Here is a 22,365-nt window from a genome sequence, read left to right on the forward strand (position 1 = left end):
GCTTCTTTTACCTATGACGACTTGGAGACTTCATCCCTGTAAACAGTCCCAAGCATATCCACACGGTGTCAGTGTTTACCAGAGTAAGAAGTACATATAGTCGTTAAGCCTTGTGACGTAAGCAGTAGCAGGTAAGTCATCTTTAGTGTTTAAAGATATACAAATTGGAACGTCATTGACATTTTGTCTTTGTTATGACATTTTTAATTAAATATAAATAAGTAAATAAGTAAATAAATAAGACATTTAATAATCCAATTTAAGGTTCCAATTTGTCTTATAGGGAATGCAAAGCATCTTAATATACATTTTTTTAACAACTTTTTTTTAACAACTTTGTATCATTTTAGGGAATTGGATAGCAAGTCCTTCAGAGTATCAAGCTATTTATTGTTCATTTCAATACACAAACTATATTGGCCTAATTATATTACATTATCTGAACAAACAGTAGCATCAAAGAGTAGATTATCACAATTTTTCACAAGACATTCATCCAGAGGTCGGCAAGAGCAAAACATTGAAATATAACCCGTTATGAATGCTTTTTTTTTTTTTTTTTTTTTTTTTTTTTTTTTTTTTGGACCGTATGTGGAGCTGTCGTCTACGAGAGCTCTCCTGCCTTTGATTCGTGCTGCCTGGATGGATCGTGGCATCTTGAGGCTCCGCCCTCGATTATTCAGCCTGGAATTACGTGCAGTTGCTGTGTGTGGCGCGTGAAGGCAGAAGCGTTCGAGTCGGATCGGATCAGATCGGAGAAGGTCTGGCGATCAACACCGCTGCCGTAGCGGCCAAAATACCTTCACTCCGCCGCAGCGACACATCTGGCCGCAACCCGCCGCCGTCAGATCAACGGAACGGCCGAACACGAGAGGCTTGCTGCTGGCCGGAGGACAGAAACGGGAATTTGTTTAGTTGGTATCCTCCCTTACCCCCCCACACCCCCTCTGCAGCGGCGTGAAGTTTATCGGCGGAGTTTGTGTGGTGAGTAAGAGTCGGCTGGGCTGACCGCGCTAGCCCGGCTGCCCGCTGAGCTTCCCTCCTGCCCCGGTCAGCCGGCTAAAAGTTAGCCCCTCTCCACCACCGCCAGCAACCCCTCTGCGGTCCCGCTGCCCCGTCCAGCTGCGGCGAATCATGGCGCTCAAAGCCAGGGCGCTGTACGACTTCAACTCTGAAAACCCGGGAGAAGTGTCCGTGCGAGAGAACGAGATCCTGACTTTGTACAGCGAGGAGGACATCGACGGCTGGCTCGAAGGGACCAACAGCAAAGGGGAGCGGGGTCTGTTCCCCGCGTCCTACGTGGAGGTCCTGAGGAACAACGCCACCTCGACGCTGAACAACAACAGCTGCAACACATCTGGGGACACTTACCCGGACTCGCGATATGCAAACGTCCCGACAGGGGGGTTCGACGGCTCCGGTAAGCCGCCGAGCAAAGTGGAGAACTTTCCGAAATCGGCCTCGTCCTCTTTCTCCACGTCCTCACAACAGCAGCAGCATCAGACGCAGCAGCACTCCTACCAGCAGGTGAGTCAGGGCAGCGATGAAGACTGGGACGACGACTGGGACGACAACTCCACTGTGGCGGATGAGCCGGGGACCCTAGGAGGAAGGTACCAGGACTTTGAAGGCAACGGGCCGTCCACCTACCGGATGTCCACCACCTCCATGTCAAGAGGCAGCGGCCAGCACGCCAAAAGTTCTGCCACGGTCAGCAGGAACCTGAACAGGTTCTCCACGTTTGTGAAGTCGGGAGGGGAGGCGTTCGTGCTCGGGGAGGCGTCGGGCTTCGTGAAGGACGGGGACAAGATATGCGTGGTGATGGGCCAGTACGGCCCAGAGTGGCAGGAGAACCCCTACCCGTTCTCCTGCACCATCGACGACCCCACCAAGCAGACCAAGTTCAAGGGCATGAAGAGCTACATCTCCTACAAGCTGACGCCGACCCACACGCAGAACCCGGTCAGCCGGCGGTACAAGCACTTCGATTGGCTGTACGCTCGGCTGGTGGAGAAGTTCCCGGTGATATCAGTGCCGCACATCCCCGAGAAGCAGGCCACTGGCCGCTTTGAGGAAGACTTCATCTCCAAGCGGCGGAAGGGCCTGATCTGGTGGATGAACCACATGAGCAGCCACCCGGTGCTGTCCAAGTGCGACGTCTTCCAGCACTTCCTCACCTGCAGCAGCACCGACGAGAAGGCCTGGAAGCAGGGCAAGCGGAAGGCAGAGAAGGACGAGATGGTCGGCGCCAACTTCTTCCTCACCATCAGCACGCCGGCGGCGCCGCTCGACTTCCAGGAGGTGGAGAGCAAAATAGACGGCTTCAAGGCCTTCACCAAGAGGATGGACGAGAGCTCGCTGCAGCTCAATGCCGTCGCCAGCGAGTTCGCCCGCAAGCAGATGAGCGGCTTCAAGAAGGAGTACCAGAAAGTCGGCTTTTCCTTCAAGGTCCTCAGCCAGGCCTTCGAGATGGACCAGCAGCAGTACTCGGTTGGCCTCAACCAGGCCATTTCCTTCACCGGGGAGGCCTACGAGGCCATCGGGGAGTATTTTGCCGAGCAGCCCGGCAAGGACCTGGACCCTATCATGGACTTGTTAGGCCTCTATCAAGGACACCTGGCAAACTACCCAGACATCATCCATGTCCAGAAAGGTAAAGTAACATCACTGTTGTGCAGCTGTCATGTCGTGCGCACCGGCAAACTGCATCGCGTTCAAATAAGTATCTCATTGCTAACATGTACGAAGGTACAACAGTGCCACTTTTAACGGGATGGTAAATCAAAAGGAGAATTTTGGGGGTCGGCTGGGTTTCCTTGAAGTTTGTAAGCGGAGGACTAATCATGCTGATTCCTGGAGGTGTGTCATATGTGAGCCTGCTTTACTATCGTTTAAGATGAAAAATCAAACAAATCAAAAATACCTTTAAACCTTTAAAACAATATGTGGGACACTTGCTTTGCAAGTCTCCGAACAACACATCATCCTTTCTGAGGTAGGGACACAGGCGTGTTTGCAGCCAGTAAAAAATATTGTTTCCTACTTTAGCTTTTGTCACTTTGCAAAACAAATAAGGCGTGTTTCGCTTTTGGATATTTGTTTTCGTGTTCCTCTCTCCTTTGTCCACCTGCTGGACTAATTCTCCCCCAGCCCGCCTGCCTGCCTGCCTGCCAGCCACACTTGATTTTCCATCACAGATAAACTTGTGACGGCCGCAGGTGGAAAACGACCCTCCCCGTCCTGTCAATCACAAAGCTAGTGTGGAACAAGACTCGCTGGCCGAATCCTGCCGTGGGTTTCAGGCACTTGCACAGACAAGAAGTCAGTGTTAAGTAACCCAGGCCGCCCTCCTACGTGACCTCTCGCTGAATTGTTGTTGCTCATTGTGAGTCAAAATACCACCAGAGAGAGAGAGAGAGAGAGAGAGAGAGAGAGGCAAGAGAGTCGGCAAGGCCGCGTCATTGTATCGCTGGTGTTTGACAGGAAGCTGTCGCTAGCGCTGACCACATGTGAGTATGGGGAATTGGCTCATTTAATGAGAAACAGAAAATGTCCCTTTAGAGTTGCACATACTATTATTGTCAGATCTCTTTTCTTAGACTTCAGTGGATCAGCCTCACAATTCTTATTTTGGCATATTATTTTTTTGAAAAACAAAAACAAGTGTATTTCTTCACTTCTAAAATATATTCAGCATTATGATGAATTCACCGACAGGCTTGAGACACATATATCATTGTTTGACAAAGGGCCCTGTTGTTAAATAAACCTCAGCAACCTCTGTCCACTGGCGGCGAGTCCCCACCTAAAAAACCTTTCACTTAATGACACCATGTAGGACAAGGGCCTGGATGTGCTAGATGTGATGTAATCCTGATTGCATGCAATCTATTCGGTCCCTGACCTACTAAAAAAAACAATGTCGGGGAATCAGGGGAACCATCATCAGCTCAGATTGACCACACCGGGTGCAACACGCATCCCTGCCAGCTGTAGAAATATCCAAAGTTTGACTTGGCGGCTGTCGAACGTGTGCTTGGGAACTACCTCCTCGTGCCCGTGTGCACGTTTGGTTTTTAATTAGGATGCTATTACACAGACTAGGGTTACCACCGACCTCCGCAGTGGACAATGGGTGGGTGGGCGGTGGGGTGGGGGGGCAGGACAGACAGTGTTTAGGCTGCACTGGGACACAAACTTCCCCGTCAGCTTGAATCAAGTTTGCTGCGTAGGCAGCACGCAGCCCAAATAGGGTGATGCCTCCGTGTGTGAGGCACAGCGCACTAAGCCTCAGCTTTTAGCGCCACGCAGAGACTCTCGATGTGATGCTACACCTGCACGACTCCGCCGTGACAGAAGTTTGAGCAAAGTGAAAGGCGGCGAGATAGATAGATAGATAGATAGATATGCTATCTAGAAGCATTGCATGAATCCAAAATTACTTTTATCTCGTCGTGGGCTTGGGGGTATTTAGCTTTGCCCTTTATTTTACATTCAGTAGAGCCAGTTTTAAGCGCCCGCGGTCCCGGGTTTACTTTAATCAAGTGAACAGAAGGAGTCTGCACTCATAAAGTCAAGCCAAATACAACGAGAACAACTCGGGCAAGAAAGCAAGGGTTGGTTTTCCTGCTCCTGCTGCTTGTCTATATAAAGGCCGCGGCAGCAGGAGAGGCTTTAAAAAGGTTTATTAAGCTGCACGCTCGATGCACAGGTGAAAGTGATGTGCCGTTGGTGACAACCGAGTGCTTCCTCGCGTTTCCAGGGAGTGTTCGATGCAAATACCAGAGGTAAAGGAGCTCGACGCTGCTGCCCGTTGCTCTGTGCAGCCCGAGGCACCCGGCAGGTGTTATTACCGCAGTGATACCACTGTAATTATGGAGGCTGGAAAGAATAGAGAAGTTTTTTTTTTGTTTTTTTTTATTAAAGCCTCAAGAAAGGTGATAATTAATCGCTCTTAAAGGGACAGATTGGTGAATTGGCCCATTGCTGGGCTGCAAACTATCCTTTTTAATCGCTCATGAATTAACCAGCCACTTCCTTCCCCACCTCCGCGCACGCCCGTCTCCTCTGTTGCCGGGGTCTTTCATCTGGCCTTCCTGATAAACGCACACAGGAAACGTCCACGAGAATCACAGCGCGAGGTTCATTGCAGCACCGTCCTCATCGGCTGGGTTCGAGTCTGGCCTGCGTCCTTTTGTTTGTCGTAGACCAGCAGGAGGGATCCGACGGAAAATTCACAATAGCAGCCGTGTGTTTGTTTGTGTAGGTGTAGTTCAGGCTTGGGTCAATCTGGCCGTTAAAATGTTAAGTAACTGATTTTTGAAAGCCCAGATTAATGATTTATGAGTAGCTGTATTCAAACTATCCTTAATTACGTGACGCAAATTTCACGTAACCTATGTAAACAGCAGCATTCTTGTGAATAAACTCCCCTGAAAAGACAATCGGTTGCTCCACTTTTCAGAACAGTGTGCATGAAAACAGTTCCCGTGGCAACATCCCCAACCAGGTGCTTTTTACTCACGAGGCTGTAAACAGAGGGCTAAATGTGCAGTTTTTTTGTTTGTTTTTAATGATCTATGTAATTTTGTTTGGATCATTGATCATGGCAACACCGGTGCACTGGTGACGAATGATCTAAGCCAGGCAGGGCAAACTATGGCCCGGGGACCATATGCGGCCCGCTTAGCGTTTTAATGCTGCCCGCTGAACTTAGAGATATGTAATAGTAAGTAAGTCAAAAAGTAGCTGTATTTCATCCATTTTCTCTCTTTAACAGCCATTTCAACAAAGAGCTAATTAACGTGGGGGCCTGAAAGACAAGGATTTTGTTAGAACTTTGCTTTTGTTCATTCTCAATTGACATTGAAGCGACATGATGTGTTTTTTACATATCCCTCACACATATTTATAGGCCCCTCTGTCAAATTTTAGAACCCACTGAGGCCCACCAGTCAAAAGGTTTACCCACCCCTGATCTAAGCATTGGTATAATATGGCACCTTTCACAGCACTGCTGTCCATTCTTCTATTTTTAGCTCTGTGTTTGCGTCTCGTCGGGAGCCCAGACACTCAGGTCTGTGTCTGACCCTGCGGACAGGACAAGTGAAACTGGATCCTTCCCACAGAGGGACACCAGGCATCGATCCTCGTCCCGTCTGAGGCTCCATTAGCACCTGGCTGGCCGCACCAGACACTCTTATTGACACAGCTGGCGTTCCTATTAAAACAGTATCGACCCGTCGCTGCCTTATTGTTTTTGTCCTAATCTGATAGCGTGCCATCGGCACCTTCGGGTTTTTGTTGTTTTTCAACACGACTGAGGGGGAGGTACGGGCAGACGCGTGATTGCTGTCACAGTTTCCAGTTACAGTTGGCGTTTTTCTTTCATGAAGATCAAATCAAAATGTCACAAACAACCCGTCACGTTTGCTTGTCGTGCTGTAATGCGACGGTTTTCAGAGTCTTAACAACGTCCACCTGTAGCTTCCACGTTCCATCTGCTCTAGTCATGTGACCAGGACACTCTGCCTGATGGCGTATCCCGATGGGAACGTGCAAAACGAGTGCGCGCGCCCACCCGACAACACATTTAATTCAGCAGTTTCGCAGCTGCACAAATGGCAATCGCCAGCTTCACGCTGGCACAGCAGCTGAGGCCCCCGAGATGCTTTTCAGTGATGTTAACGGCAAAACCCAAACTCTCATCGACACGGGTTAGGGTTAGGGTTAGGATTATGGAGTGAAACACCGAGAACACACACCTCCTCGCTGCAGCTCTCATTAGGAGTGCGACAGCAATTATCACTCAGAGAGCCGTGAGGCTGCAGAAGTTTCACCTCTGGAGGGTGAAATGTGCAGTCGCACGGTCCTTCATCCGTCTGTTGTTCCATCCATCCATTCTAAATACCCGCTTCTTCCTGAACTCAGGGATGTGGGGGTCTACTGGAGCCTCTCCCAGCTGTCATAGGGCGAAGGCAGGGTGACACCCTGGACAAGTCAGCAGAAAAAAGCACACGCTGCTGACTGAGGATGCATCCGCTAGCGCCCAGCGTTGCCCAGGTCCTCCAGCTTTATCAGTTTGATCAGGAGAAATGATGAGGAGGGCAAAGTCTGCCACTGTATCCGCTGCAAATAGCGGCTGAGTGAATAAGTAATGATGGGGGAAGAGATGCTGCAGCTCAGCCGGCTCCCGTTGGTGAACTCTCCACTCCCTTGGAGCTTATTTATTCCACTTGGCACACCACCGTGAGCTCGACCTAGTGTGTGTGTGTGAGGGGGGGTCATTTTTGTTTTTCCCACAAATGAGGTAATAAATCCGAGGACAAAGACCGCAGGTTTCAGGTCCTCCTGAGTCTGCAGCCTGCAGCTCTTCCTCCTCTTCCTCCTCTTCCTCCTCTCCCTCCCCTGCGTCAGGAGTAACGAGATGCGGATCACTGCCGGTCGCTCAGGTCACAGGCTCGCAGTCGCCCTGGTGTTGCGTAACATCCGATTATGTAAGAGCTAAACGCCGCCGCCGCTGCAGCCTGCAGTGAGTGAGTGAGAGAGTGAGTGAGTGAGTGAGTGAGTGAGTGAGAGAGTGAGTCCCGGTGGGCTGCGCGCCACCTCCAAACACTGGCGGGGGGGGAATCCAGGCATCGTCGTCTAAGGTCTCCTCCTCTGTGTCGTTCACTCCGAGCGATAGAAGAGCGGAAAACAGTGGGAGTGGCGATGGATGAAAGGCTTGAAGCATGCGCGCGCGCACACACACACACACACACACACACACACACAGAGTCTCAGATCTCAGCGGGTTTACACTAACAGCGGTGCAGAATGTTCTCTGCTAGTTGTCCAGCGTCTCTGCTTGCAGCTGCACATCATCACTTCAATTTGGAGTCAAGTTAACGGCCAGGACGTTGATATATAGAGTTTCCGTCTTAATCCAGTCCCGTGGGAAATAACAATGACAAATAAGAACTTTATTTTTTCTCAATGGTGCCACATCAATTTGACACGTTCACTGTGCGGCCGAGAATCGCATTTGAAAATAGTCATCCCACTTCCTCTGTGATTTGGCAGCTGCATTTCGGACAGACAACTGATGCGCCTCGGCTTCTGAACTTGCTGACTGATGTCTTGGCTTCCTCATGACTTCCCCACGGTAACTGTTGAACCTCAGTTTTGGGGAGTAACAGGTTGCAAGTAACGCCGTCACGTAATTCAGCTACAAAGTAAAGATAATTATAATCAGTTACAATACTGGGAAAAAAAAGTGTCATTAAATTACAGTTACTAGGTCATTTAATTACAGTGGAAAGCTGAACTGTCACTTTTTCAATATTGTATTTTTACAATACAATATTGCCCTTGCTAGTCAAGAGTAGTTTTATATTAAGCTATTGAAATCGTCCCGTTACTGTGACCTAAAATAAACCGCGATGCATACCGAACCGTTTGAAAACAGTACCATTGCATCCTTAATATATATCCTATAATAAGTACTATAATAGCTACTACGACTACATTTCCAAGAGAGTTACTTGTAATTGTAACCAATGACATTTGCTAAGTAATCCTCCTAACAATGGTTGATGCCTCCGTCTCAGTTCCCTTTAATGTCTGCCTGTCCGTCTCCACCATCACCCTGAATCTGTCGAGCACTGGAGGAATTTCAGAGATCTGGGTTAAACTGCAGCAGAGGGAGCTACAGCCTGGGGGCCAACTGGCCCGTGTGTTGTTGGTGTCGTTGATTCTTTTTTGAGGAGGAAGGGCAAAGATGCTTCTTTTTTGCAGAGAGCTTTTTTTATTCATGGTCTTGTTTTCTCCGTCCCATGCACTGCGCTAAAACAGCCCGGGAGCTGTTTGTGAAAGTGCAGGTCTTGGTTTCAGAGAGAAGGCCCGGGTTGAGTCAGACGTTGTGCAAACAAACCAGCTCAAGATCACACCGGCTGGCCAAGTAACAGGAAGTCCTGCGGCGCGCCCGAAAGCCTCAAATCTCCAGGCGGCGCTGAAAAGACGACGTCATGGTCGGCTGCCCCGGAGGTGTGATGGTCACGCCTGCGGGCCGCAGCGACGCTGAGCACCGTGTCAGTCACGTTAACAAGGAGGTAGAGCAAATCCCGAGCGCTCAGAGGCTTTTTATTATTAGTCGGACTGCCTTCCGCTTTATCGACTCATTATTTTCGTCACGAGGCCTCAGAGGCTGTGAATGCAAAACACCTGCTAATGAACTAGACCAGGGTTGGGGAAAACCGTTGCACTGGTGGACCACAATGGATCCAGGATGGGAGCAGGAGCAGAGGGATGGAGTGTTTTGGAGACCCAGTTTGATCAAACGGATGTTTTAGAGACATTTGCTTGTTTGACAAGTTGGCAAACACACTAATGTTGTGTCACAACATGAGAATGTTGCCTTTGATGTCAGGTTCTCAAATAAGTGGATGGGACAGAAGGTCACGTCCTGTCAGTGTGTTTTCCCATCAGCTCATTGCCACGACGTATCCTCTTACGCACCCACCCAACTTTGACTCCTGTTCTGGGGGCTGCAGCGAAAAGTTGAAGGGGAAAAATGTTGTTTCTGCACATTGAGCAAAAAAAAACATCTTCTGCAGCAGCGAATGCAGAGGCGCGTTCTCAGGAAACAGGTCGTTGAATGTGTCAAAACTGGAGGGGGCGTAGCGTCGGGGGGGGTCGACCACAGTAACGACAGCAAGAGTTGTCTCAGACAGACGTTGGTCGTGGTGTGAACTGACGGCTTGTGAACTCAGCAAGTGTGTCATATTACAGACTCTGAATAAACGCAATGACACGTTTTGCGTTATGCAACATTCTCTTTTAACAATTGAAATCCAGTGGTGGTTATCCCATGGAATCCAGTGGTGCTTATCCCATGGAATCCAGCGATAGTTAGCCCATGGAATCCAGTGGTGCTTATCCCATGGAATCCAGTGATAGTTAGCCTATGGAATCCAGTGGTGGTTATCCCATGGAATCCAGCGATAGTTAGCCCATGGAATCCAGTGGTGCTTATCCCATGGAATCCAGTGATAGTTAGCCTATGGAATCCAGCGATAGTTAGCCTATGGAATCCAGCGATAGTTAGCCTATAGAATCCAGTGATAGTTAGCCTATGGAATCCAGTGATAGTTAGCCTATGGAATCCAGTGGTGGTTATCCCATTGAATCCAGTGATAGTTAGCCTATGGAATCCAGCGATAGTTAGCCTATAGAATCCAGTGATAGTTAGCCTATGGAATCTAGCGATAGTTAGCCTATAGAATCCAGTGATAGTTAGCCTATGGAATCCAGCGATAGTTAGCCTATGGAATCCAGTGGTGGTTATCCCATTGAATCCAGTGATAGTTAGCCTATGGAATCCAGTGATAGTTAGGCCATGGAATCCAGCGATGGTTAGGCCATGGAATCCAGCGATAGTTAGCCTATGAAATCCAGTGATAGTTAGCCTATGGAATCCAGTGATAGTTAGGCCATGGAATCCAGCGATGGTTAGGCCATGGAATCCAGCGATAGTTAGCCTATGAAATCCAGCGATAGTTAGCCCATGGAATCCAGTGGTGGTCAGCCCTAGCTCCTGCGGTCAGCCACTCGGCAACACGCACCGTGTCATTGGCAGCCTGTGACTGAATGGAGACATTTTCTGCTCATGCCTCGCACATCCTTCCCCTGCTCTCCCACTGCAACCTCACTGCTCTTTATTCTGACATCAGCTTGCAGGAATGGCCCCTAAAAAATTGCTTCGCCTCCTTGGTATAGATGGTATCAGACTCGCAGTAAAAATGACCTTAAATGGTTGCCAAGAAAGATGTCATTGAAATAGCATTGACTGTGTTTTGGTAAATTCCCTTGTAACTTGTAACTTGATGAACTATATATATGTATATATACCGGTACATATATATGACATATATTGTTTTATAAAAAAGACACGGTGTTGCAATTTGATCTCTGCAGTTTCAGTGCAGTAATGAAAGTGAGCTATTAGCAGCACGAGTGCTCGCCATCTCCGTCTAGTTAATATCTTTCCGCAAAACGACGTGCGCAGACGACTGAACAGAACGTACCGTGACCTTCTCCCCCCTTTCTCTGCCGCCCACACAGGAGCCCTGACGAAGGTGAAGGAGAGCCAGAAGCACGTGGAGGAGGGCAAGATGGACCCGACGCAGGTGGAGGGCATCAACGAGCGCTGCAACATCATCTCCTGCGCCACGCTGGCCGAGATCCAGCACTTCCACCACATCCGCGTGCGCGACTTCAAGGCGCAGATGCAGCACTACCTGCAGCAGCAGATCGCCTTCTTCCAGAAAGTCACGGGCAAGCTGGAGGAGGCCCTGCAGAAATACGACGACGCTTAAAAAGCGAAATGACAATTAGAGGAGGAAAAAGAAGAAGAAAGAAAAACTAATAAACATTACAATTTCAATCGGGTCTTTGCCCTCGCGACGACCTGCTCGGTTCCAGAGCTGGTCCATCGCTGAGGCTCAGTCCTGAATCGTGGTCCAGACTATGTGGTGGTGTTCTGGTGACCTTTCACCTCCGTCAGCCAGCCAGTGGACCCACCACCAACAGCCACACACTGCCGGAGGGACATTCAAAGACACGACACTCCTGTAAAAGATGACAAATTTCAGGTATCCTTGTGTGTGTGTGTGTGTGTTACCATGAGGACTGGGAGTCCCTGTTCAAGAGAGGGTTGGGGGGGGGGGTCATTTTAAGGAATTAGGGCCCAACTAATAATTCAAACGAGTCTTCCTGCCTTTAGGGTCAACATCAGGAGTTGTTCTGAAGTAGTGAGCGAATTGATCCGCTGAGAGCCGAGATTTAAAGAAAGAAAAAAGAACCTGCAGGGGTTTTTTCAGCCTTACCACTCTGTTTTCAAAGGGGCTGCCGAGCCCCTCAGACACTCTGCCTTCTCAGACACCTTCCTGGTTGTTGTCGTTTCTATTTCTCCTCTGCTGGGACAAACTCCATGTTTACAACCTCCCCTCTGGGCGGCCGTCGTCACCGCTGTCCAGCTGTGCCTTTCGATCATCTCCGGTTTCAATTCTTCTGGTCAATTTTTCTTTTTACCAACAGTTACTGAGAAAAGGAAAAAAAAAAGCTAAAAAGCTTTACACAGTGTATACCGAACTATGTCGCAATGCTAGTTTTTTTTTTTTTTTCTTCAAGAAGCAGATCACTCTGCTGTGTGTCTTTTATGAGAGATAATATAAGTTTGATGGTGCCGTTGTTCTCCCTCAACCTGCAGTGGAGCCTGTCGGGTTAAAGAGGACGAGTAAAATGGGCCCGCAACACCTTCAGATATCTGATTTGATGTTGACTGTTGAATTTTTTTTATTTATTTTTTTCCTGTTTTTTAGGCCCTCAGTTTGGGTTGATGCTCAAAGGCGCTCTCTGTTTTAACAAGTCCCAACATTTTAACGGCAGACTTTTTGGGTTGTTTTTTTTTTTTAGACATTTTGGGCTGCGCGGCTGCCCCGTAACCTTTTATGGTGTTGTTTGCACCAAAGACAGATTAACATAGAGGCGGAGAGACGCAATAAAAAAATGTTCTTTCACAGGAAGGTCGCGTCTGTGTCGTTTGTTACATGCTTTGCTTCTTATTTCTGGGTTCTGGGTGGTTGTGTGATTTTATTTCTGTTTGGTTTAATTTCAGGTGTGTGTGTGTGTGTGTGTGGGGGGGGGGGGGGGGGGGGGGGGGGGGGGGGTGGCTACATCCTTTAGGTTCCTGTCCACAGCATGAATTTCAAAGAAGCTAATAAAAAAAAGACAACAACAGCACAACCCCTTTTCATAGCTGTCTCCGGCCAGAGTCACCAGAAGGTAAACAGCCAGTGTGTAATAGCAGCGCTGCAGGTTTCCATGGCTGCTGCGTCCCTGCAGCGCTGCTGCTCCGTGTCGCCGCCTCACGCTGAGCTCCCCCGCTCGGCTGAACCTGCTGCTGACGCCGCAGAAAAGCCCGGCCAGTCATCTGGGAGCTGCCGGTGAGGCAGGAAGCGGGACGGGAGGAGGTCAGCCGAGGTCGCTGCTCGTCTCTGCCAAATTGCACCTTTAAGCGAGATAGCAGCAGCAGCAGCAGCAGCAGCAGCGGCGGCCCAGGAATCCTCTCACTCACAGAGGAGATGGAAGATAAACATCTCCTGTGTGCCGCAAAGCTGGCTCCTCTCCCTGTTGACAAACACGATATGAATAGAAAGCTCTTCCCTCACCGCCGGGTCTTCCATTTCCATCACAGGGTTCAGTAAATATATTCCTGCCCTCTCCTGCACGGCTCTGTGTAGTCACTGGCTGCGTTTACATTACCCCCATAATTACACAAAACCGAAATACCGCAATAAAAACTGATAATGGAAATGCAGAAACTTTGAAAAACCTCTGAAATATCACTGAAAGGTTTTGACGTTCTCATTTCGGAAGAATGAGATCAGCTTTGTATTCATCTAGACAGGCCCAGATTACCTACTGCGTGAGTATAAATGAATTATGAGACTGTATTGGTGTTGCTAAGTTAAAAAGTGCAATTTTATAATATTTCTTTTTCGTTGGAAAAAAATGTGCCATGGCTCAAAAAAAGGTTGAAAAACACTGCAATAACAAACAGTTGGTCTCCAAAGTCATGACACAGTTTCAACCAGTCGGAATGAAGAACACAGGCAACAATAGAGATGTTTCAGTTCAACAACAAAAGAAAAGCAGTTCAACATAACGCCCCGTCATTGTGCGACAATAAGATCTCCAGCAAAGTGCAAAAAAAAAAAGTCTTTTCTTTCTTTTCTCCCCCTCAAAATCCATTTTCTGTTTATTTTCTGCATGAGCTGAGGGAGATGCATGCAGCCTTCGGTAATCTGCCCTCCGGCCGGCCGTCAAAACTGCCAATGCCTGCAGAAATGGGTGCTCCTGTTTTTCTCTCTCTCTCTTCTTTGCTCTTCCCAGCTCAAAGCTGTTGTTTTTCCACGTCAGGAAGAAAAGAGCGGTAAATATTTGTCCAACGCAGCCGCCCGTAAAACGTCACTGGGCGATTGACACACCATTTTATTTTTTATTTTTTGTGTGTTTGTCAGGGGACCCTCTCGTAAGAGAGGAAGGTTCTCACCGCAGGGGCGGAGGGGGGGTGGGGGGTGGGGGGATAAACGGCAAACGATTGACTTCTTGACACAGAACAGTGTCAGCAGCTTGACCGCATTCCACAGACGCAAACGTCAAGCGAAGGAAACTACCACGTGAGCGACACAAAAACCTTCCAGATGCTGCAGGAGAGCGTGATAAGCAAGACGCACACGCGCCGCCAAAACACGCAGGACGCCAGAGACAACCCGGGGATTTATCTACTGTCTCCTCAGTCTTTTTGTTTTTCCCATCCAAGCGTTCAATAGCTTCAGTTAGCAACCGTTCCTATGGGAAGTGTGTCAGAGAGGGAGACTGGCCAGAACCTGTGGTTTTGTGTGTGCGTTCTTAGTCAGGCGAGCTGAACCGCTTCCTTTTCAGAAGCAAAGGTTCCACATCATAGCAATTTTCAGATCTTATTTTCATGAACAAAGTCCAGTGGAGGCATCAAGCACATCATTATGCAAAAAAAACAATAGCTCTGTAGAAAACAGCATGCTTAGCCCTCCTTAAAATAGATAAATAAATACAATAAATATGAATTTTATTGCTGTGTTTGATCTGCAACACATTCAGAAGGGAACAGAAACAGGGGAGCTATAAGCTCTCACAGTATGGAACCAACACCTGTCTGTGGTGTTATGTACTTGGTACACAATGTGACATGACAAAGTGCTCTCACTTTCCAGTTTCCATAACTGTGTGTTTTAAGCACACACTTTCTTTACTTAAGGAAGAGTAGAAAAAATATCAAAGTACAGGACAAACTCATGGGGAGTTTATTGACTGGCTGGCAACACCTATTATTGAAAAGTTATTGGAGGGTTATTGTTAGGAGTCGAGGAAGATTTTGCATGCTAACGAGACTTTATCAACGCAGTGATTCTTTCCCAAAATAGACCAAACTTCAAGTGTTGACCGCAGGCCCTTGAAGGCAGAACAGGAGTCTCCTCCAGTGGCCTCAGACAGCCACACACTCTTTATCTCAACACCCACCGACCCTCTTGATGCTAGGGCTGAGGTGCAGCAAAAACACAGAGCAGGAGCCCTTGCAACAAGTCGGACGTCGTCAAAATTCTTACCAAATACTGCATATCGAAATTGACGCCGCCCCCTTTCTTTGATTCTGGAATTTGTCAATCGCCAAACTGATTCCCAATGCAACCGGCCATTAAGAAACAGCCCACACAATAGAACATCCTGTAAAACCGGTTTGTAATCGGTAAGGTTCTGTCAGGTTCAGTCGTCAGTGTGATTTGATCACAGGCCAGTTCGCACGGCATACTCTTTTCTTCTGAGCCAATCAGCTGGCTGCCTTCGGTGCAAACTGATAACAAATGCAACACTGATTTTGCTCAAAATAAGGTGGCCGCCCTCTCAAACCACTGAAGTGCAATTCCGAGCTCGTTTCTAACACTTCCCCTTTCAACACGCTGTAGGAATCCCAACAGGGGGGTTGGTGGGGGGGGACAGGGCGTGTACGGTCTGTGAGGTCTGATTTGGTTCATTTCCTGGTTTAATAACAGAGATCTCAATCAACAGAGAGGCCGAGTGGAAGTCAGGGTCAGACTCACAGTCGCATGTGAAATGATGGCATTATGTTCCAGGACGAGGCCTAAACTGCTGCTTCTGAACGTGAATCAAGACTTTCACATGAAAACCAGCACGTCACTCGTTTGGTCTCCCGTATAATCCAGTGAATCTACTGCATGGATCCATCTGAGAAAGAGCTGACAGAAAGCGTTTGGATGGTGATTGGAGAAAATCTATGGAGGCAACATGAGCTGCAGGTCACTTCCACCTCGGCAACGGGTAAACACTTGTCAAAAACAATTGGGAATAAAGTGAATCTTTGTCCCCAAGAAAGGAATTCAATGCTGATCAGCAGGTTGTGTTTTTCCATGACAGAGTCACAGAGTTTCTGACTAATCTGCCACAGCAGCAGCTTGGCTAGTCTCACGAGTTTGCCGTTTAACTTGCAGCCACCCCTTCCTCTTCTGTTGGAGCGCAGCTTCAGGGCACTTCCTATTTCAGAGGAGACCAAACTTGAAGATGGACGTGTGTGTGAAATATCTGGGAATCATCTGTGTTGCAAGATTATCACACATCACGGTGTGCGTCACAAGGTTCTAATTCCGGGTAATTCCTCCTTTCACATTAAAAAGTGTAGAACTCTGCTTGGAACCAGTGATCTTTTGACCTTCTTGTGACAGTGGCAGTGCTGTCACTATGCCTCCAATTAAGCGTGCGCCCTGGCCACTCTGCCAAGGGGATATCCCTTTGGCCAAATGGTTCAGCGTGCATGGCTATTACCTGGGAGTCTGGGGTTTCCAAGCCTGCCCGGGCCCTCTGCGCCTTGCCACATTCTGTTGCTGTCCTATGGCCTCCAACCAGTCAACCCACAAAGACCTCTGACGTCAACAATGCATTTTCCTCCACACAGCTGCGGCTCACTGGATATTTGGCTATTTTGGGAACATCCTCTGCGAACCATTGAGATGCTCGTGCTGTCGTGAAACCAAAGCATCTACCGCGTTCACCACACTCAGAGCCACTTCACTCTCTTTCCCTTCCCCATTCTGAAGCTCGCTTTGAACACCAGCGCGTCGTCCTCACCACATCATACATGCCTGAATGCGCTGAGTTGCTGCCATGTGATTGGTTAACGAGCAACGGCATCACAACATTTTTAATGTTGTGAAACTACCTTCAGCGGAGTCATTCCTAAATTTCAAAATGCTGACGCCGCATAACATAGCATGCAGCCGAAGCTACTGATGAGACAGCCAGGCGGGGTATCAACCTCTCAGCACAAGCCAAACCGCTCGGCCTTCAGTCTTCACACGTTTGGCACACACGCAGACTCGAGTGTTTTCATTTTTGGGGTGATTTTCCTTCTTTCCTCCTTTTGGAATGCCAGGCATTCACAGCTCAGCATATTCCAGCTGGAGGGGAATTCTGGTCTGTTTTTAATTAGGGGCCGGTCAGCACTGGCTTTTGATCAGGATGTGGACCGACTGACACACTGGGTGGAGCTCATCCTGACCCAGCTGGGAGACGGTGGAGCAGCAACCGAGTCTCTCTGAACACATGGACAGTGCAGAGCCGCAACCTCCAAATCGGATTCAGATCAGTGTGAATCAGTGGGGACAGGGAGTGGGTGGAGCCTGGCGTGGACTGTCGCACGCTCGGGGCGGCTGACTCAAACGACTCAAGATATCTGATTCTCTCGGGTGAGCGACTCAGAGACACCTGAGTCAGCGAAAAGGAATGGAGTTTCCCATCGCTGCAACACAACTCGTGCTCCCCGACTCTCCACATACTGCAGGTAAAGAAGTGCCTGTTCGTTCCTGCCCGCCATATGAAACCTCGATTTACGTCAATGGAGGTCTTTGTCTCCTCCTGTGCCGGCCGATGCTACGATTATAATCTAAAGGCAGCGGTCCGACGGGTCCTCCTCCTACTGACGAAAGTGACGATTATGTCATCGCTGGCGCAACGTTTCTGCGTGTTTTTCTCAACATTCCTGAGATGTTCAAACTGCGTACGCAACCGTGGGAGAAAGAAAGATCTGCCGGTGACGTCAGAGGACGTTCGAGTGGTACACAATGTGCCAGACGCTCAATCCCGAATCAAAATGAGCCCAAACGATCGCGCGCTGTGAGCCAATCGGTCCCGTTCGCTCCCCACTTGGGCTCGCGTCTAAAATGTTTCAGCCATTCCGATTGTATTTCGTCCCCCTCGGTATTTCTTTCCCAGCAGTGTTTTGTTGCGGAGGGGAGCAGGAAAACCGACTGCAAACAACTGGAATGAAAATCATGACCTCATTGGATCACGCTGCGGTGGCATAACAAGCACTTGTTGGTTTCTCAGGAAGCGGACTCAGGCAAACACGTGGGCCTTTGCCAGCCGCTCCCATGAGATCAGAGCCTGACCTCAGTCCAGCAGCGACCTGCCCAGTCACACAGAGACCAGGTCCCCCGGTGGTGAAAAAGACCCAGACTAGCTACACCCTGCTTAGGACGTGCTATTTTTAGACTGCACCTTCATTTCCTGTGTCCCGAAATTCTGTTTTGGGATAAATTTAGCTGCGAATAGAAACTGCGTAGGGCAGTTTGTGCCGGACCTTTGCCTTATAAAGCAACACTTGTTGCTTGATCTTAAATGGAAATTGCATCATAAAGTTAACATCCTGCTAGATCCACACACACACACACACACACACACACACACACACACACACACACTGTTACTGTGGCTGGAGTGGCTGAATTAAAGGACAGATGTGGACTTCTCTTCCTGTTTTTAAGCAAGTTTTTTAGATCGACATATTTTAGAAATTTGATATGAGGCACCAAATGTCATTACAGTTTTTTTTCCAGGTGATTTCAATTTTTGCATCTGTCTTTTGCCTAGTTTTAAATTGAGAGCACAGAATCTGACGGTTAGCAGTTTGCTAATGTCCTTAATGAAAACAAGTTAAAAGAGCATGAGATTCCAAGATTGGGAAATGAAATCAAGTTTCTAGTCTGTACATGAGCGGCCTTGCATGGTGGAATGAATATTTTTAGGCTTGCCGAGCAAAAAAAAACATTTTTCTCTGTTTTCACTAGAAGACAGCTGATAAAACTGTCTTACAGTGAGTTCAAGTGTGGCCAAAACCAGGGAAACTGCTTCTCCACATGGCGAACAAAGTCATGGCTGCCTTTATACATTACTAACCTATTATTCATTCACACTGGTGGTGCTAAGCTACATGTGTAGCCATAGCTGCCCTGGGCCAGACTGACGGAACCACCGGCAATGTATTAAGTTTCTTGCCCAAGGACACAACGACAGACTGGGATGGGCGGGGGTGGGATTTGGACCGCCAACCTTTCAGTCATTGGACAACCCACTCTACCTCCTGAGCAACAGTCGCCCCAACGTAAAACAACGTAGGGCTCAGTTTTGGTGACCTTGCCGTTTTCTTAACTTGCCAAACGCTGGCAACATATGTAGCGTGTGTGTGTGTGTGTGTGTGTGTGTGTGTGTGTGTCTTTCAAACGGTCAGACAGACAGGTGAGGCCCTCCTATTTCCTACCTCGCTACCTGCTCTGTCGAGCATGCAGGGAGATTTTGCCGCAGTCTCACTGAGGGAGGGGACGTGCAGCTTTAAGAGCGCTGCATCACATGGTGTCCACCAGGGAGGCCTTTCTCCATCAAAGGACCACCTACTGGGACACTTCAACACGCTGGCTCACCACTCTGACTACTCCACATAGCACAGCATACTGATCTTAAATCTTAAAACGGAAAGATCACCGTCACCTAAGTCAGAGTAAAGGTTGTGATGTAGCGTTGATCTTCCTTAAAAGCGCCTTAGAAGGATTAAAACAGACCTGCCTTCTCCCTCCAGTCAACAGTTACTGCGCATATTTCAGGTTTCCGGGGGGAAGTGCTTCACGGGAACAGATGTGTTTTTCTGTTTACTCAGGCAAAAGAAAGCGCAAACGGCTTTGTGTCCGTGTACCTGCCGAGCGTTCAGGAATGCGGCGGCCAGCGCTCGGCATCCTCCAGCACCGGCCTTGTTTTTATAGCCCTCACACAGGAAGTGCTCTCTGGTGGGGCCTCACTGCTGTGGACTGGGGAGGGAGGGAGAGAGAGAGAGAGAGAGAGAGAGAGAGAGAGGGAGGGAGAGAGACAGAGAGAGGGAGAGAGGGAGGGAGAGCGAGACAGAGAGACAGAGAGAGAGAGAAGGAGGGAGGGAGAGAGACAGAGAGAGAGAGAGAGAGAGGGAGGGAGAGAGACAGAGAGAGGGAGAGAGGGAGGGAGAGCGAGACAGAGAGACAGAGAGAGAGAGAGGGAGGGAGGGAGAGAGACAGAGAGAGAGAGAGAGGGAGGGAGAGAGACAGAGAGAGGGAGAGAGGGAGGGAGAGCGAGACAGAGAGACAGAGAGAGAGAGAAGGAGGGAGAGAGAGAGACAGAGAGAGAGAGAGGGAGGGAGAGAGACAGAGAGAGGGAGAGAGGGAGGGAGAGCGAGACAGAGAGACAGAGAGAGAGAGAAGGAGGGAGAGAGAGAGACAGAGAGAGGGAGAGAGGGAGAGAGGGAGGGAGAGCGAGAGAGAGGGAGGGAGAGAGACAGAGAGAGAGAGGGAGGGAGAGAGAGGGAGAGAAGAGCGGACACCCTCCCCCAAATCGCTGGCTGCTTTCCAAGGCACACACACACACACACACACACACACACACACACACACATACATGAAAACCGTGTTTTCTTGTCTCTGCGCAACTCTGCACCCTCCCCTCCCCCTCCCTCCCCATCAGAGTTTTGTTTATAGCTCTAATCACAATAAACAAGCAGAAACAAGCAGGGAAGGGGCCACTTCCCCCACTCACACAACCATCGGGGAGCCGCTGCAAAGCAGAAGTGGCAGAAACAGCCGACACGCTAAGTGACAGCAGCCGGGCCAAGGAGGGGTCGCCGGTGCTCCCTGTGTAGCAAGCGAGTGCAGCCAGTTCATGTCGTTCCAAGGCTGAAGGAGAGGCCGATGGTTTGTGGCACTGGAGAAGAAATGGAGGAAAGTTGGTTGAGTTTCCACCTGATGGGTACAGTTCCGTCAGCTGCCTCCAGGTGCCTTCTGAGGCGACTGTGGGACAGTTCGGGTTTTTTTTCTTCTTCTCATGGATTCACCTCAGCTTGTAGCAGCAGCAGCAGCAGCAGCAGCAGCAGCAGCAGCAGCAGCAGCAGCTCCACCTTCATCTCGTTGGCGTCTCGCTTGTCAAAGAACTCTCGGTGAGACGCGGATAACGAGCTGCCGAGCCGCCGCCGTCGCTCTGGAGGCGGACCTGAAGGCAGTTTTCAGACGACGCTGCGATCTCGGCCAATCAGCGGTTAGAAAAACACGGGAATTATGTAAACACTTTGCACAAGTGGGGGAATAAAATATAATGCACATTCGGCACGCGAGGCTAAAATAAGAGATTTTTTTGTTTTTCAGTATACTTAGTCGTCTGTAAAGTAGAAATCATTAGACATTATTAATTTACTGGGACTTTGTAGTTTGCATGTTATTAGGATATTTAAGCAAACATGCAAACATGCAACCATCTATCCTGCTGCGTCTGACTCCAGCAGCCCGACCAACCCGCTGGTCCTCCTGCCCACCACACGTGCAACAGGATCATTTTGGATCCGTGTGCTCACGTCCCATCACATCAGCGTCTGATGGGACCTGAGCCCTCCATCCTCGTCGCACATCAATAGTTCCATCGAGACACCTTCCTCCTCCTCTTCCTCCTCCTCCTCCTTCCTCCAGCGTGTCATCACATGCCAGCAGTGCGCTGAAGCAACCGCAAAGAACGTCAGTTTTTTTGTTTTTTTTAATGATCTCGCTCTCTCGGTGACAACTGCAGGGATAAATAAGTGAATAAATCAATGGGTGACGAGCCGTGTGGCAGCCTGCCACGTGCGGCGCTGCGTTCGGCTCGCTGGCCCGTGTGAACGGGCGGCATCGACGACAGACGCGACGCAGGAAGTCACGTGGGCCTGATGTGATTTTCCGCGTGCGGTTTCTTTTTCCTGAGAAAGGTGACAGGGCTCTGCAGACGCGAGCTGCGACGACAACGAGGACTTTCTGAAAGTGCTCGAAGCAAAACTATCATTGCAAAAGTCCTGAGGGTTCATTGGATGAAAGCGTCCTCAACTGCTGGATTAGCACACTAATAAAAAAAAAAAAAAGTTACACGTTGAGAGAAAAGGCCTCAAGTCATGTATCCTTGTGAATACAAAGCAAAGAAAATGGCTTTCGCTTACTTCACTTGCAGCTGATTTAAAAAAAAACATTTTTTTTAACAGTTCATCCTCTCTGGAGGTGAGCGGGGGAAACAAACGCAGACATCGACAGTTTGGCAGCAGATGAAATATCTTGTAATAGCGATGCTGCTCTCGCAACAGTTCTCCCTGGGTGCAGCCGCTGCCGCCACGCCCTCCGACACGGCCGTGCTACATTCTGAGAGCCTCTGCAGCATTTTACGTGCGCTGATTAGCTTTCACAAAGTAAGCTGCGCGGCCCGAGAGAGACGTCGGTGCCGTTCCTCCAGCTTCCGAGAGGCGGAGAAGAAAGGAGTTGATGTCGAATGGGCTCAATTAGCCATCTGGGTTTTGACTGAGGAAGCCGTGTTTAATCAAACGCACCGAGAGGTCTTTGTTCTTGCGTCGTCCCATCCCGATGGCCTCTATTGTTCCTCCACCCTCTGTGTCGCTATTACCGACCCTTGAAT

The 22,365-nt window shown here is 49.1% G+C and overlaps 1 protein-coding gene across 2 annotated transcripts; it reads left to right on the forward strand.

Annotated features, from left to right (window-relative positions):
• Window positions 1-941: 941 nt before the first annotated feature.
• snx18a (sorting nexin 18a) lies at window positions 942-12,113 on the forward strand. 2 transcript variants are annotated; one of them, XM_076033341.1, is made up of 2 exons: window positions 942-2,653; window positions 11,101-12,113. In XM_076033341.1, exons 1-2 carry the CDS (start codon window positions 1,135-1,137, stop codon window positions 11,352-11,354), a joined length of 1,773 nt encoding a protein of 590 aa, XP_075889456.1. In that variant the 5' UTR covers window positions 942-1,134; the 3' UTR covers window positions 11,355-12,113. The 2 variants fall into 2 exon arrangements, with proteins under 2 accessions (XP_075889456.1, XP_075889457.1); XM_076033342.1 differs by lacking the exon at window positions 11,101-12,113 and adding an exon at window positions 9,466-10,863.
• Window positions 12,114-22,365: the final 10,252 nt, after the last annotated feature.

The sequence above is a fragment of the Nelusetta ayraudi genome, unplaced genomic scaffold (assembly GCF_046127955.1).
Source record: "Nelusetta ayraudi isolate G7.1 ecotype Tasmania unplaced genomic scaffold, CSIRO-AGI_Nayr_v1 ptg000041l, whole genome shotgun sequence".
In the NCBI taxonomy this organism is placed as follows: Eukaryota; Metazoa; Chordata; class Actinopteri; order Tetraodontiformes; family Monacanthidae; genus Nelusetta; species Nelusetta ayraudi.